The 16,986-nt window shown below is 48.4% G+C and overlaps 1 protein-coding gene across 1 annotated transcript in view; it reads right to left on the bottom strand.

Annotated features, from left to right (window-relative positions):
• Positions 1-283: 283 nt before the first annotated feature.
• The window catches only part of LOC144488264 (bromodomain adjacent to zinc finger domain protein 2B-like), a gene marked incomplete at its 3' end in the record, with an annotated part of 79,763 nt that continues 63,060 nt past the window's right edge, over positions 284-16,986 (bottom strand). The window contains exons 15-18 of the mRNA XM_078206305.1: positions 15,322-15,384; positions 12,660-12,804; positions 7,155-7,783; positions 284-494 (exon numbers count right to left, since the gene is read on the bottom strand). Coding sequence (XP_078062431.1) covers positions 284-494; positions 7,155-7,783; positions 12,660-12,804; positions 15,322-15,384 — 1,048 coding nt within the window. The remainder of the gene's footprint in view (positions 495-7,154; positions 7,784-12,659; positions 12,805-15,321; positions 15,385-16,986) is intronic.

Raw genomic sequence — 16,986 nt, 5'->3', positions numbered from 1 at the left:
TGCAAGCCCCTCAAGAATTCCCAATGTTTCAATGTGATCATTTCTCATTCTTGTAAACTCCAGGGAATATCGGCCTGTTCGACTCAATCTCTCCTCACCGGAAAACTCTCTCACCCCAGGAACCAGTCGAGTGAAAGGTCACGGCTTTCCTTCGAAAGCAAATATACCCTTCCTTTGGTAAAGAGACAAAAAGTGTGCACAGTATTTCCAGTCCTGTTCTGACTAAAGCCCTGCACAATGGGAATAAGACAAAGTAACGTTCAGCTGTGTGTGAGCATCTCACCTGCTGGAATAGGTTTCAGCTGGCGCTGACTCATCTCTTTCTGCAATTTTGATGGTCGCCCACGGCGCCTCGGTATCCGTGGCAACGGGCATTCCTTCTGAGGGGCACTGTCACAATGGCGAGACTTGCCCTTCGCTTTGGTCGGAGTGGAGCTGGCTTCAACAGACGCTGCGATTGGGGTCTTGTGAGGCGTCGTCAGCGAGTCTGTGGACTGCTCGTCAAGCGCAACGTCCATACACGGCAGAGGAGGAAGCAGAGGAGATTGTAAAGAATAGTCAGCAGAGCCACGTGGTGTTTGCATTGCACGTCACTGAAAAACTACTCCCGATTGAATTTCAGCCAATCAGCATAGAAAGAAAGAAACCCTACAGTGCAGAAGGAGGCCATTCGGCCCATCGAGTCTGCACCGACCACAATCCCACCCAGGCCCTATCCCCACATATTTACCCGCTAATCCCTCTAACCTACGCATCCCAGGACTCTAAGGGGCAATTTTATCATGGCCAATCAACCTAACCCGCACATCTTTGGACTGTGGGAGGAAACCGGAGCACCCGGAGGAAACCCATGCAGACACGAGGAGAATGTGCAAACTCCACACAGACAGTGACCCAAGCCGGGAATCGAACCCAGGACCCTGGAGCTGTGAAGCAGCAGTGCTAACCACTGTGCTACCGTGCCGCCCCAGTTGAGACCTCCGTGCCCTGGGGAATGCAGAGATCACAGTCAGGTGTGGGGAACTATGTTGGAAACGCCTGCCACAGTTCAAGAAGGTGGCATTCATAGAATCCCTACAGTACAGAAGGAGGCCATTCAGCCCATCAAGTCTGTACCAACAACAATCCCACCCCAGGCCCTATTCCTGTAACCCAGTGGTTCCCAAAGGGTGCGGCGCGCCACACTGGTGCGGCGAGAGAGGATGGCAAGTGTGGCGGGAAGATTCAAGGACAATCAAAGAAACATTTAAACATGGTTTAGATATTTTTCCAAAGCGAGAGCAAGAGCATCAAGTGATGCTGAGGACGATGTCCCATGATCGTATTATAAAGTAGTTGTGTTCTATGTTGTGAATCATAGGAGTTGTTTTCTTTTTAAATGTATTTCTTATCAATAAAATATTCGGTGTGGCGCCAGCAAATTTCTATTCCGAAAGTGCGGCCCGGTGAAAAAAGTTTGGGAACCACTGCTGTAACCCCACACATTTACCCTGTTAATCCCCCCTGACACTAGGGTCAATTTTATCATGGCCAATCCACCTAACCCGCACATCTTTGGAGTGTGGGAGGAAACCGGAGCACCCGGAGGAAACCCACGCAGACACGAGGAGAACGTGCAAACTCCACACAGAGAGTGACCAAGGCCAGAATTGAACCCGGGTCCCTGGCACTGCGAGGCAGCAGTGCTAACCACTGTGCCACCGTGCCACCCATTGGGCAAATAGGCATGGCTACCAAATGGGAGCTTACCAGCAAGGCCCATAGCCTTTGTGGAAAGTGAATGTGGGTGAGAGTGGCTTTGGGTGGCGTGAGGATATGGGGAAGGATTAGCTGCGACTGTGATTCTGGCTCGGCTGCTCTGAGACCTCCTGAACGGGCACTTGGCTGAAGTCTGCATCAAGGAGCACAAGCAAAATTGGAGTCGCTGTTAATCAGGGGGAAAAGCCTCCGCTGGTTGGAGTCATGCCCAGCACAAAGGACAATGGCTGTGGTGGTTGCAGCTCCAGGACATCACTGCAGGAACTCCTCAAGGTTAGTGTCCTAGGCCCAACCATCAACATTTGCTTCATCAAGGAGTGGCACGGTAGCACAGTGGTTAGCACTGCTGCCTCACAGCGCCAGGGACCCGGGTTCGATTCCCGGCTTGGGTCACTGTCTGTGTGGAGTTTGTACGTTCTCCCCGTGTCTGCGTGGGTTTCCTCCCACAGTCCAAAGATGTGTCGGTTAGGTGAACTGGCCATGCTAAATTGCCCATTAGTGTCAGGAGGTTAGTAGGGTTAACATATTTCTTATGTTCTTATGTTCTTAACAGGTAGGGTTATCATAGAAATCATAGAAACCCTACAGTGCAGAAGGAGGCCATTCGGCCCATCGAGTCTGCACCGACCACAATCCCACCCAGGCCCTACCCCCACATATTTACCCGCTAATCCCTCTAACCTACGCATCTCAGGACTCTCAGGGGTAATTTTTAACCTGGCCAATCAACCTAACCCGCACGTCTTTGGACTGTGGGAGGAAACCGGAGCACCCGGAGGAAACGCACGCAGACACGAGGAGAATGTGCAAACTCCACACAGACAGTGACCCAAGCCGGGAATCGAACCCAGGCCCCTGGAGCTGTGAAGCAGCAGTGCTAACCACTGTGCTACCGTGCCGCCCTTATGGGAATAGGAGCGAGGTGGGATTGTGGTCGGTGCAGACTAGATGGGCCAAATGGCATCCAGCTGCACTGGAGGGATTCTATGATTCAGTGACCTTCTTTCCAACATAAGATCAGAGGTGGGGATGTTCGGCGATGACTGCATGATGTTCAGCATCATTCGCGACTCCTCAGATACTGAAGCAGTCCATGTTCAAATGATCTGGACAATACCCAGGATTGAACTGGTAAGTAATATTCGCGCCACACAAGTGCCAGGTAATGACCATCTCCAATAAGAGAGGATCTAACCATCTCCCCTTGATATTCAATGACATTTCTCATCACTGACTTCCCTACTATCAACATCCTGGGTGGTCACCATTAAACTGAAATGGACTCGCCATATACATGCTGCGGGCAGGTCAGAGGCTGGGTATTCTGCGGTGAGTAACTCACCTCCTGACTCCCCAAAGCCTGTCCATCATCGACAAGGCACAAGTCAGGAGTGTGATGGAATACTCCCCACTTGCCTGGATGAGTGCGGCTCCAACACTCAAGAAGCTCGACACCATCGAGGACAAAGCAGCCCTGTTTGATTGGCACCACATTCCCTCCCTCCACCACTGACACCCAGTGGCAGCAGTGTGTACCATCTCCAACACACACTGCAGGAACTCACCAAGGCTGCTCAGACAGCACCTTCCAACCCAAGATCTCTACCACCTAGAAGGACAAAGGCAGCACAAGCATGGGGAATACCACCACCTGCAAGTTTCCCCTCCATGTCACTCACCATCCTGACTTGGAAATACATCGCCGTTCCTGGAACTCCCTCCCTAACAGCAGTGTGGGTGTACCTACACCACAAGGCAACTCACCACCACCTTCTCAAGGGCTATTAGGGATGGCCAATTGAGTGCTGGCCCAGCCACGTCCCCATCCCGTGAAAGAATATGTTTTAAACAAAGTATTGGAGACGGTCTTTGAGGCCACTTTCCAGTCAGGAATCAGACCAGGACAAACTACTGTCACAGGGAAAAAAAATCAAAGAAGCAATTGGGGAGTGGAACACTCTCTGAATCTTTCAGCCCAGTGTCAGCATGAAGCTCACTCAGCTCAGGTGTACCAGGCTTTGATGCAGATGTGTATGGGACACCAACAATGTACCAACCGTACATTCACAAGAGCACACCCCACTTCCACTGACCATTTACTATTGCTTCCAAATCATTGTCTCCCGCTTCTCCCAGTACCTTTCCCTGTTAACCTTTCTCCCATCTCTCTCCTGGAGGGATTAACTCTTTGTTGCAATTCCGAGATTGGTAATAGAACATAGAACATAGAACATTACAGCGCAGTACAGGCCCTTCGGCCCTCGATGTTGCGCCGACCTGTGGAACCAATCTAAAGCCCCTCTAATCTACACTATTCCAATATCATCCATATTTATCCAATAACCATTTGAATGCTCTTAATGTTGGCGAGTCCACTACTGCTGCAGGCAGGGCATTCCACGCCCTTACTACTCTCTGAGTAAAGAACCTACCTCTGACATCTGTCCTATATCTCTCACCCCTCAATTTAAAGCTATGTCCCCTCGTGCTAGCCATCACCATCCGAGGAAAAAGGCTCTCACTATCCACCCTATCTAATCTTCTGATCATCTTGTATGCCTCTATTAAGTCACCTCTTAACCTTCTTCTCTCTAACGAAAACAACCTCAAGCCCCTCAGCCTTTCCTCATACGATTTTCCCACCATACCAGGCAACATCCTGGTAAATCTCCTCTGCACCCTTTCCAACACTTCCACATCTTTCCTATAATGCGGCGACCAGAACTGTACGCAATACTCCAAATGCGGCTGCACCAGAGTTTTGTACAGTTGCAGCATGACCTCCTGGCTCCGAAACTCAATCCCTCTACCAATAAAAGCTAACACACCGTACGCCTTCTTAACAACCCTATCAACCTGGGTGCCAACTTTCAGGGATCTATGCACATGGACACCCAGATCTCTCTGTTCATCCACACTACCAAGTATCTTACCATTAGCCCAGTACTCTGTATTCCTGTTACTCCTTCCAAAGTGAATCACCTCACACTTTTCCGCATTAAACTCCATTTGCCACCTCTCAGCCCAGCTCTGCAGCTTATCTATGTCCCTCTGTAAACTGCCACTTCCCTCCGCACTGTCCACAACTCCACCGACTTTAGTGTCATATTTAGTGTTCTGGTGGCAATGTCTCGTTTACCCAGTGAGGTGTCACCAGGGTTGATGGCCTTATTGCTATTAAATCCACTCATCACCCGAGAGGCAGCACAGACGCCATGGTCAAAGAACTGTATCAATCTCGGACTGATATCATTCACTCTTCCCAGCAGGGGTTGCTAGACAGTGGTCAGGAGCTGGCTTTCCATTTCCTCTTCCTACACTCCCTGGCTGAGATGGTTAACTCAGTTCTATGACTTGCAGGTGGTGGTGTTCCCATGTATCTGCTGCCCTTGTCCTTCTAGATGGAAGTGATCGTGGGTTTGGAAGGTGCTGTCTAAGGATCTTTGGTGAATTTACTCAGCCTCTCATCATAGGACAAGTTAACTCAGTTCTGGGCTGTATTTGCTCTGCATTCACTCCTTTTAACAAGAGGGATGGATCATGAGAATAGTCACTAGGCATCGCGCTTCTGTAGCAAACTTCCACAAGGCAGCAGTTCCACAAGAGCATGTGCCACTGCCCTATAGTCATGTTTAAATTTCAACACTTCTCTGAATAATTCCACATATGCGCAGCAAATCAGCTTGTTTTTAAAGTTTTATTTTTTATTAGTGTCACAAGTAAGGCTTTAACACTGCAATGAAGTTACTGTGAAAATCCCCCAGTCGCCACACTCCTGTTCGGGTACACTGAGGGAGAATTTAGCACGGCCAATGCACCCTAACCAGCACGTCTTTTGGACTGTGGGAGGAAACCGGAGCACCCGGAGGAAACCCACGCAGACACAGGGAGAATGTGCGGACTCCGCACAGACAGTGACCCAAGCCGAGAATTGAACCCAGGTCCCTGGCACTGTGAGGCAGCAGTGCTAACCACTGTGCCACCCGTGTGTACAGTATGTCATCATCGCCACTGTGTAACAACTCGGCTCCTTTGTTAAAAATCAGGTAAAAGGTGCCAGTACTGGGTTATGTTACGCCTCCCACTTTTTGATCCCAGCGTCAGTCACGTGTCCAGGTCAGGTTTGTACGTTGGTTACATAAGAACATGAGAAATAGGAGCAACAGGAGACTATTCGGCCCCTCAAGCCCGTTCTGCAATTCAGTGCGGCCATGGCTGATCCTGGGCCTCAGCTTCACTTTCCCCTCCCGCTTCCCATGTCCCGAAATTCCCAAACATCTATCCCAGTCTCAAATATATTCAGTGATAGAGCATCCACAAGCCAAATTCCAAAGATTCACAACCCTTTGAGTGAAGAGATTTCCCATCTCAGTCCTAAATGATCAATCCCTTATCCTGAGATTGTGCTCCCATGTTTTAGATTCCCCAGCCAGGACAAAACAACCTGTCAGTGTCCACCCTGTTGAACTCACTCAGAATCCTGTATCTTCAGAATTCCCTCTCATTCTTCTAAACGCCAGAGAATATCAACCCAATTTTTAAAAAATTCATTTGTGGAACATGGGCGTCGCTGGCTGGCCAGCATTTATTGCCCATCCCTAGTTGCCCTTGAGAAGGTGGTAGTGAGCCGCCATCTTGAATCGCTGCAGTCCATGTGCTGTGGGTTGACCCACAATGCCGTTAGGGAGGGAATTCCAGGATTTTGACCCAGCGGCTGCAAAGGAACGGCCGATATATTTCCAAGTCAGGATGGTGAGTGGCTTGGAAGGGAACTTGCAGGTGGTGGTGTTCCCATGTGTCTGCTGCCCTTGTCCTTCTAGATGGAAGTGGTCGTGGGTTTGGAAGGAGGTGTCTAAGGATCTTTGGTGAATTTACTCAGCCTCTCATCATAGGACAACCTCTCATCCCAGGGACCAATCGAGTGAACCTTCTATGCAAGTTATCAAATGCCTTTTGAAAATCCAAGGACACCGGTTCCCTTTTATCTCCCTTACTTTCTTAAAAATAGCTCTTGATTAATTGGTCGAATACTATTTCCCTTTTGTAAAATTTGTCTGATCGTACTATGATTTTCAAAGTGCATTGGTAAAGTTTACTGGACTCTGTCTTAACAACACGCCACGCTTAAATAAACACCCACTACTGAGCCATCAGGCATTTTTCCATTTCCTGCACCTTGGCTGAGTGAGATTGGTCACTAAGTGATGAGTAATTCTGTAAAGCCCATGAGGAACTGGACTGAGACAGCCCACATTCAGTTCATCTGGCAGTCATTAGTCAATCCGAGGCTCACAGGTCAAAGGTCACCCCTGAATTTGTCAACATTTAAAAAGCCCTATTTCAATTCAGACCCTCCCTCTTTCTTCCTGCGCCCAAAAGAAGCAAATCACGTGTACCTGTGACGTTGCAATAGAGGCGAGCGGCTTTCGTGCACTGTGGTTCAGTTGACTTGGATCCGAATCCAGTCTCTGGGATTGATTCAGCAATGCGTGACGTGAAGAAAATGGCAGGTGGGTAAGAGAAGAGGAATCGCAGGGGGTTCTGGGTAGTAGGCTGAACCACTGTCCGTGTTTCTCGGCACACTCTTTCACCTTTTGCTCCGAGTTTGGGACACTGAGATCAAACAGCTTCCGATTGCTGGCCAGCAGCATTTCTGGGGAGATAGCGCTCGGGCCGTCTTTGCTGGTGCTGCACTGAGGCGTTGGAAGGGAGAGATTTGACACAGAGTTCTGTAGGACGCTCAGCCAGGCTAAAAAAACACCCGATTGGTCAACGTTATGATGAGTCTGACTGGTGGAATGCGAGTCTTGGACAGCGTCACCGTAACGTTTGGCATTTGCAGCAATGCAGTGCCACAGTGGGTTCTCTGAGTTGACCAGTTCAGTGTCACACTTTCCCTGCCGCTTATCTGCCAGCTGAGCCAGAGTGGTTGGCTTCCTTTCTGGTACATCGGTCGACTCCACTTTAACTGGGGCACTCTCAATGTGCTTACATTGGTTCGTTTCTGTCTCCACCTCTTCTGTACCTGATGGAGATCAAAGATTGGAGTGTGACATTTCTTCATCAAGAATACGTTGTACAGATCAAAATGCTGAGAGTTAAATAGAATCATAGAATCGCTACAGTGCGGAAGGAGGCCATTCGGCCCATCAAGCCTGCACCAACTCTCCAACAAAGTATCTTAACCAGGCCCTATTCCCATTATCCCATGTATTTACCCCACGAACCTACACACCTTGGGACACTAAGGGGCAATTTAGCATGGCCAATACCCCTAACCTACACACCTTTGGATACTAAGGGGCAATTTAGCATGGCCAATCCACCTAATCTGCACATCTTTGGATACTAAGGGGCAATTTAGCATGGCCAATCCCCCTAACCTACACATCTTTGGATACTAAGGGGCAATTTAGCATGGCCAATCCACCTAATCTGCACATCTTTGGATACTAAGGGGCAATTTAGCATGGCCAATCCCCCTAACCTACACATCTTTGGATACTAAGGGGCAATTTAACATGGCCAATCCACCTAATCTGCACATCTTTGGACACTAATGGCCAATTTAGTATGGCCAATTCCCCTAACCTGCACATCTTTGGACACTAAGGGACAATTTAGCATGGCCAATCCACCGAACCTACACATCTTTGGACACTAAGGGACAATTTAGCATGGCCAATCCACCGAATCTACACATTTTGGACACTAAGGGGCAATTTAGCATGGCCAATCCACCGAACCTACACATCTTTGGACACTAAGGGACAATTTAGCATGGCCAATCTACCTAACCTACACATCTTTGGACACTAAGGGGCAATTTAGCATGGCCAATCTACCTAACCTACACATCTTTGGACACTAAGGGACAATTTAGCATGGCCAATCCACCTAACCTACACATCTTTGGACACTAAGGGACAAATTAGCAAGGCAATCCAGCTAACCTACACATCTTTAAACTGTGGGAGGAAACCGGAGCACCCGGAAGAAACCCATGCAGACACAGGGAGAACGTGCAGACTCCACACAGTCATCCAAGGCTGGAATTGAACCCGGGTCCCTGGCGCTGAGAGGCAGCAGTGCTAACCACTGTGCCACCATGCCGCCTATAAATGTTCTCGATTGAATATGTCCAATATGTATTTTAGAGTCTCAAAACCCCAAATTCCCCTCCCCCCACCCCCAAACTCCCAAACCTGCCATTTCCTTCAGTACCTCTCAATTGTCTCCCCTCCCTTGCGAAAAGCAGTGATTCATACCAGAACATAGTGCAATGGGAAGAGATCTTGAAAGATGAGCATGCTTGGAGATTGGTTTAGGTCAGAATCGGTTTCATTCTGATGCCTCCCAAAGATGCTATTGCGTCAGCACTCACTGTGCCAAGACCCTGCATGGACGCTATGGGCCAAATGGTCACCCTCTGTATCATAATGACTCTCTAACTGTCACAAATAGTAAACAGGCAGTGGGAGGTCTGCTGGGACATGTAGAAGCACACTTCACAGGAGGCTGTGTCTTTGGCCATGGGGTTGGAGGGAAAGGGATGTGGAAACTACGGGAATAGCGGGGAGGAAAATGGAGCTGATTAGATCATGGATTTTGGTGGAAATGTAGAAAAGCATCAAACAGAAATAGTTGCATTATGGGAGTGCAATACAAAGAACAAGAACAAAGAACAATACAGCACAGGAACAGGCCCTTCGGCCCTCCAAGCCCGCGCCGCTCCCCGGTCCAGGATTGAATCCTGAATCCAGGATCCCCGCCCAATTTTCCAGCCTATCTACATCCTAATATCCTATCCACCGAGCTGTCCCTCACAGCTACGATGCTTTGTTCATCACAACCTATTAACTCACCCCCACCCCCCCATTCCAGACCATGTGATCTCCAGGGAGAGGCGAAAACCCAGAGTGAAAACCCCAGGGCCAATATGGGGAAAAGAAAATCTGGGAAATTCCTCTCCGACCCCCTGAGGCGATCGAAACGAGTCCAGGAGATCACACTGGCCCTGATCAGAAAATGCTTCCCAACCCTATTCATTTCCACTTCTGCTTTACGAACACCATCTGAATTCCCTGCCCCCGAGACAGGTTCCCAACTATCCGCAGTCTCGCTCTGTACTGGCACCAGCAAGATGATCATAGAATGAAGCCTTGAAACGAGAAACAAAGAACAATTAGCCCGCGCCGCTCCCTAGTCCAAACTAGACCACTCTTTTGTATCCCTCCATTCCCACTCCGTTCATATAGCTGTCTAGATAAGTCTTAAACGTTCCCAGTGTGTCCGCCTCCACCACCTTGCCCGGCAACACATTCCAGGCCCCCACGACCCTCTGTGTAAAATATGTCCTTCTGATATCTGTGTTAAACCTCCCCCCCTTCACCTTGAACCTATGACCCCTCGTGAACGTCACCACCGACCCGGGGAAAAGCTTCCCACCGTTCACCCTATCTATGCCTTTCATAATTTTATACACCTCTATTAAGTCTCCCCTCATCCTCCGTCTTTCCAAGGAGAACAACCCCAGTTTCCCCAATCTCTCCTCATAACCAAGCCCCTCCATACCAGGCAACATCCTGGTAAACCTCCTCTGTACTCTCTCCAAAGCCTCCACGTCCTTCTGGTAGTGTGGCGACCAGAACTGGACGCAGTATTCCAAATGCGGCCGAACCAACGTTCTATACATCTGCAACATCATAGAACAGTACAGCACAGAACAGGCCCTTCGGCCCACGATGTTGTGCCGAGCTTTATCTGAAACCAAGATCAAGCTATCCCACTCCCTATCATCCTGGTGTGCTCCATGTGCCTATCCAATAACCGCTTAAATGTTTCTAAAGTGTCTGACTCCACTATCACTGCAGGCAGTCCATTCCACACCCCAACCACTCTCTGCGTAAAGAACCTACCTCTGATATCCGTCCTGTATCTCCCACCACGAACCCTATAGTTATGCCCCCTTGTAATAGCTCCATCCACCCGAGGAAATAGTCTTTGAACGTTCACTCTATCTATCCCCTTCATCATTTTATACACCTCTATTAAGTCTCCCCTCAGCCTCCTCCGCTCCAGAGAGAACAGCCCTAGCTCCCTCAACCTTTCCTCATATGACCTACCCTCCAAACCAGGCAGCATCCTGGTAAATCTCCTCTGCACTCCTTCCAGCGCTTCCACATCCTTCCTATAGTGAGGTGACCAGAACTGCACACAATATTCCAAATGTGGTCTCACCAAGGTCCTGTACAGTTGCAGCATAACCCCACGGCTCTTAAACTCCAACCCCCTGTTAATAAAAGCTAACACACTATAGGCCTTCTTCACAGCTCTATCCACTTGACTGGCAACCTTTAGAGATCTGTGGATATGGACCCCAAGATCTCTCTGTTCCTCCACAGTCTTCAGAACCCTACCTTTGACCCTGTAATCCACATTTAAATTAGTCCTACCAAAATGAATCACCTCACATTTCTCAGGGTTAAACTCCATTTGCCATTTTTCAGCCCAGCTTTGCATCCTATCTATGTCTCTTTGCAGCCTACAACAGCCCTCCACCTCATCCACTACTCCACCAATCTTGGTGTCATCAGCAAATTTACTGATCCACCCTTCAGCCCCCTCCTCTAAGTCATTAATAAAAATCACAAAGAGCAGAGGACCAAGCACTGATCCCTGCGGCACACCGCTAGCAACCTGCCTCCAATCCGAAAATTTTCCATCGACCACCACCCTCTGTCTTCGGTCAGACAGCCAGTTACCTATCCAATCGGCCAACTTTCCCTCTATCCCACACCTCCTCACTTTCATCATAAGCCGACCATGGGGGACCTTATCAAACGCCTTACTAAAATCCATGTATATGACCCCAACTTTTATACTCTATGCCCCGTCCTATAAAGGCAAGCATGCCATATGCCTTCTTCACCACCTTCTCCACCTGTGACGTCACCTTCAAAGATCTGTGGACATGCACACCCAGGTCCCTCTGCGTCTCTACACCCTTTATGGTTCTTCCATTTATCGTGTAGCTCCTCCCTACATTATTCCCACCAAAATGCATCACTTCGCATTTATCAGGATTGAACTCCATCTGCCATTTCTTTGCCCAAATTTCCAGCCTATCTATATCCTTCTGTAGCCTCTGACAATGTTCCTCACTATCTGCAAGTCCTGCCAGTTTTGTGTCGTCCGCAAACTTACTGATCACCCCAGTTACTCCTTCTTCCAGATCATTTATATAAATCACAAACAGCAGAGGTCCCAATACAGAGCCCTGCGGAACGCCACTAGTCACAGGCCTCCAGCCGGAAAAAGACCCTTCCACTACCACCCTCTGTCTTCTGTGACCAAGCCAGTTCTCCACCCATCTAGCCACCTCCCCCTTTATCCCATGAGATCCAACCTTTTTCACTAGCCTACCATGAGGGACTTTGTCAAACGCTTTACTAAAGTCCATATAGACAACATCCACGGCCCTTCCTTCGTCAACCATTCTGGTCACTTCTTCAAAAAACTCCACCAGGTTAGTGAGGCATGACCTCCCTCTCACAAAACCATGCTGACTATCATTAATGAGTTTATTCCTTTCTAAATGCGCATACATCCTATCTCTAAGAATCTTCTCCAACAACTTCCCCACCACGGACGTCAAGCTCACCGGCCTATAATTACCCGGGTTATCCTTCCTACCCTTCTTAAACAACGGGACCACATTAGCTATCCTCCAATCCTCTGGGACCTCACCTGCGTCCAGTGACGAGACAAAGATTTGCGTCAGAGGCCCAACAATTTCACCTCTCGTCTCCCTGAGCAGCCTTGGATAGATTCCATCAGGCCCTGGGGATTTGTCAGTCTTGACTTTTTAACCACAGAGCCGTGGACTTTCTCAGTCTTACCTAATGATGCCTCAGAGCCTTCCACAAATACCCCGCAGAGGTGAGGAAAAACCCAGTAGCGGCGCCTGAAACGATCCTGTCCCAGTAACAAGGCACGTAGTGTCTGGGAGACTTGAAGCAGCTTCCGTGCAAAAAAGCTCTGTCGCTGTGGAAACAAGCAACCGCGACATTGGTTACCAAACAGCGACGGCAGACATTGCTATTGCGCTCCTGTGTAAAGGAAACATCTCAGATCACTTTACAGGGATGAAAACATAGACAACAGGCAAAGGAGATCAAATTTAGTGTGTGTATGTGTGTGAATGTCTGTGTGTTTATGCATGCATGTGTTTGTGTGAAAATCTGTATATGTGTGTATATCTGTGCATGCGTGTATATCTGTGCATGCGTGTATATCTGTGCATGCGTGTATATCTGTGCATGCGTGTATATCTGTGCATGCGCGCCACTGCATGTGCATGTGTGTATGTGCACCTGTGCTCAGAGGGTTTTTGCAGGCTCTTGATAATGCAACATGGACTTGAGGGGAATAGAATCACAGAATCATAGAAACCGTACAGTACAGAAAGAGGCCATTTGGCCCATCGAGTCTGCACCGACCACAATCCCACCCAAGCCCTACCCCCATATCCCTACATATTTACCCACTAATCCCTCTAACCTACGCATCTCAGGACTCTCAGGGGCAATTTTTAACCTGGCCAATCAACCTAACCCGCATATCTTTGGACTGTGAGAGGAAACCGGAGCACCCGGAGGAAACCCACGCAGACACGAGGAGAATGTGCAAACTCCACACAGACAGTGACCCAAGCCGGGAATCGAACCCAGGTCCCTGGAGCTGTGAAGCAGCAGTGCTAACCACTGTGCTACCGTGCCGCAGTGTAGTCACATGGATAGAGAAATGATCAGAGGACAGAAAACAAATGGTAGGGATAAAGGGAACTGTCTCAGATGTGATGAGTGACGTTCTGGTGGGTTGTATACTGGGCCCGTTCTCATCCACTGCGTACACAATTGATCTGGATTGATTACGACAGAAATATAGTCAAAATCTGCTAAATGATACCAAGTTAGGGTATTTGGCAAATTGTGACGACGACTTATTAAAGATTCTAGTGTTCAGAGCCAGGTTATAGGAAGGATATATATGCAACAGAAAAGACACTGTAAATTCACTAGGATGTTACGAGAAGGAGTTACAGTTGTGAGGAGAGGTTTGAGACGGTAAGGATATTTTTAACTGGACCATTGAGATTTGAGGGGTAACCTGACAGTAAGAACATTAGATATTGGAGCAGGGATAGGCCACTTGGCTCCTCAAGCCTGCTCTGTGACTCAATAAAATCACTGCTTATCCACTTTCCTGCCTGTCCCCCATATCCCTGGATTTCCTTGGCCATCAAAAATCTGTCCAATCAGTGTTGAATATATTCAGTGAGCCAGCCTCCATTGTGGTTTGAGAGTGAGAACTCCACACAAACTAATCACCCTCGGAGAGTAGAGATTCCTCCTCATCTGTCTTCAATCGGAGGCCCCTTATTCTGAAAGTGAGCCCCTCCCCTCATTCTAGATTCTCCCTCGAGGGGAGACATCTTAGATAGAACAGTACAGCACAGAACAGGCCCTTCGGCCCACGATGTTGTGCCGAGCTTTACCTGATACCAAGATCAAGCTATCCCACTCCCTATCATCCTGGTGTGCTCCATGTGCCTATCCAATAACCGCTTAAATGTTCCTAAAGTGTCTGACTCCACTATCACTGCAGGCAGTCCATTCCACACCCCAACCACTCTCTGCGTAAAGAACCTACCTCTGATATCCTTCCTATATCTCCCACCATGAACCTTCTCAGCGTTTATCCTGTCAAAACACCCCCCTCAGAATGTTTCAGTATTTTCCTCATTCTTCTAAACTCCAACGGTAATTACACAAATTATTCTTCAAGTCAATCTTTTTAACTCCAATTGCAATATATTTGTAAAGGAAATATTTTGTATGAATCCAATTGATCTGATTAATAACCCAATCTGCTCAACTTTTCCTCATAAGAGAAACCCCTTAATCCTGGGAATCAACCTAATGAACCTTCAAAGATTATGAGGGGCATGGACAGAGTGGATTGTCAGAAGCTTTTTCCCAGGGTGGAAAAGTCAACCACTCAGGGGCATAAGCTTAAGGTGCGAGGGGCAAGGTTTAAAGGAGATGTACGAGGCAAGTTTTTTACACAGAGGGTGGTGGGCACCTGGAACTCGCTGCCGGGGGAGGGAGTGGAATCAGATACGATAGTGAGTTTTAAGAGGCATCTTGACAAATACATGAATAGGATGGGAATAGAGGGATATGGTCCCTGGAAGGACAGGGGGTTTTAGTTCAGTCGGGCAGCATGGTCGGTGCAGACTTGGAGCGCCGAAGGGCCTGTAATTTTCTTTGTTCTTTGAACTGCTTCCAATGCAAGTGTCTTAAGTTTTGGTCTCCTTAAGTAAGGAGACCAAAACTCCATGCAGTACCGTACTTAAGAAAGAACTTTAAGGTTATGGAGGATTAAAAAAGGATAAACACTAATAGTTTGTTGCGCTGGCTGATTAGAATGGAGATCTTCTATCACAATCTATTGGTAAAGCAGAATGTGTGGATTCCTTGAGCATTCTACATCACTCACCTTACTGAGTTTCTCAATCTGACGATTTAATTCAGCCACACTGAGAGAAGGATGATCATCCGTCTAAGAAGGGTAATTAAGAAATGTACATTAACAGCACAAACTAACAGACCCATTCATCATTTTAGAAGTGATTCTTTTGCTCAAGGTTTTGTTTCTGAATTTTTTCTCTGTACCAGCTATGACCGAGGGAACACGCAGACAAGCTGCATCCCAGTCCTTCTCAAAGCTGCTTGTGAACTGACCATGAAAAAGTGCTTATAAATCTGGATTAAATTTACAATATCATTCCCACAAGCCAGAAGGATAGCTACTGTGTGCGATAGAGAAATATTGCATTGGTGGTTTCCTTATCAGGTTTGGCTCAAGACACATTGTTATGATACTGTAGAGGGAGCTTCATCTAACCCCGTGCTGTACCTGTCCTGGGAGTGTTTGATGGGGACAGTGTAGAGGGAGCTTTACTCTGTATCGAACCCCGTGCTGTACATATCCTGGGAGTGTTTGATGGGGACAGTGTAGAGGGAGCTTTACTCTGTATCTAATCCCGTGCTGTTCCTGTCCTGGGAGTGTTTGATGGGGGACAGTGCAGAGGGAGCTTTACTCTGTAACCCCGTGCTGTACCTGTCCTGGGAGTGTTTGATGGGGGACAGTGCAGAGGGAGCTTTACTCTGTATCTAACACCGTGCTCTACCTGTCCTGCGAGTGTTTGATGGGGACAGTGTAGAGGGAGCTTTACTCTGTATCTAACCCCGTGCTGTACCTATCCTGCGAGTGTTTGATGGGGACAGTGTACAGGGAGTTCCATTCTGTATCTAACCCCGTGCTGTACCAGTCCTGCGAGTGTTTGATGGGGACAGTGTAGAGGGAGCTTTACTCTGTAACCTCGTGCTGTACCTGTCCTGCGAGTGTTTGATGGGGACAGTGTGGAGGGAGCTTTACACTGTAACCTGGTGCTGTACCTGTCCTGGGAGTGTTTGATGGGGGACAGTGTAGAGGGAGCTTTACTCTGTAACCTCGTGCTGTACCTGTCCTGAGAGTGTTTGATGGGGGACAGTGTAGAGGGAGCTTTACTCTGTATCTAACCCCGTGCTGTACCTGTCCTGGGAGTGTTTGATGGGGGACAGTGTAGAGGGAGCTTTACTCTGTATCGAACCCCGTGCTGTTCCTGTCCTGGGAGTGTTTGATGCGGGACAGTGTAGAGGGAGCTTTACTCTGTATCTAACCCCGTGCTGTACCTGTCCTGGGAGTGTTTGATGGGGACAGTATAGAGGGAGCTTTACTCTGTAACCTGGTGCTGTACCTGTCCTGGGAGTGTTTCATGGGGACAGTGTAGAGGGAGCTTTACTCTGTAACCTCGTGCTGTACCTGACCTGGGAGTGTTTGATGGGGGACAGTGTAGAGGGAGCTTTACTCTGTAACCTCGTGCTGTACCTGTCCTGGGAGTGTTTCATGGGGACAGTGTAGAGGGAGCTTTACTCTGTATCTAACCCCGTGCTGTACCTGTCCTGGGAGTGTTTGATGGGGGACAGTGTAGAGGGAGCTTTACTCTGTAACCTCATGCTGTACCTGTCCTGGGAGTGTTTGATGGGGACAGTGTAGAGGGAGCTTTACTCTGTATCTAACCCCGTGCTGTACCTGTCCTGGGGTGTGTTTGATGGGGGA

The sequence above is a fragment of the Mustelus asterias genome, unplaced genomic scaffold (assembly GCF_964213995.1).
Source record: "Mustelus asterias unplaced genomic scaffold, sMusAst1.hap1.1 HAP1_SCAFFOLD_1424, whole genome shotgun sequence".
NCBI lineage: Eukaryota > Metazoa > Chordata > Chondrichthyes > Carcharhiniformes > Triakidae > Mustelus > Mustelus asterias.
This window is presented reverse-complemented; position numbering and strand designations above follow the sequence as displayed.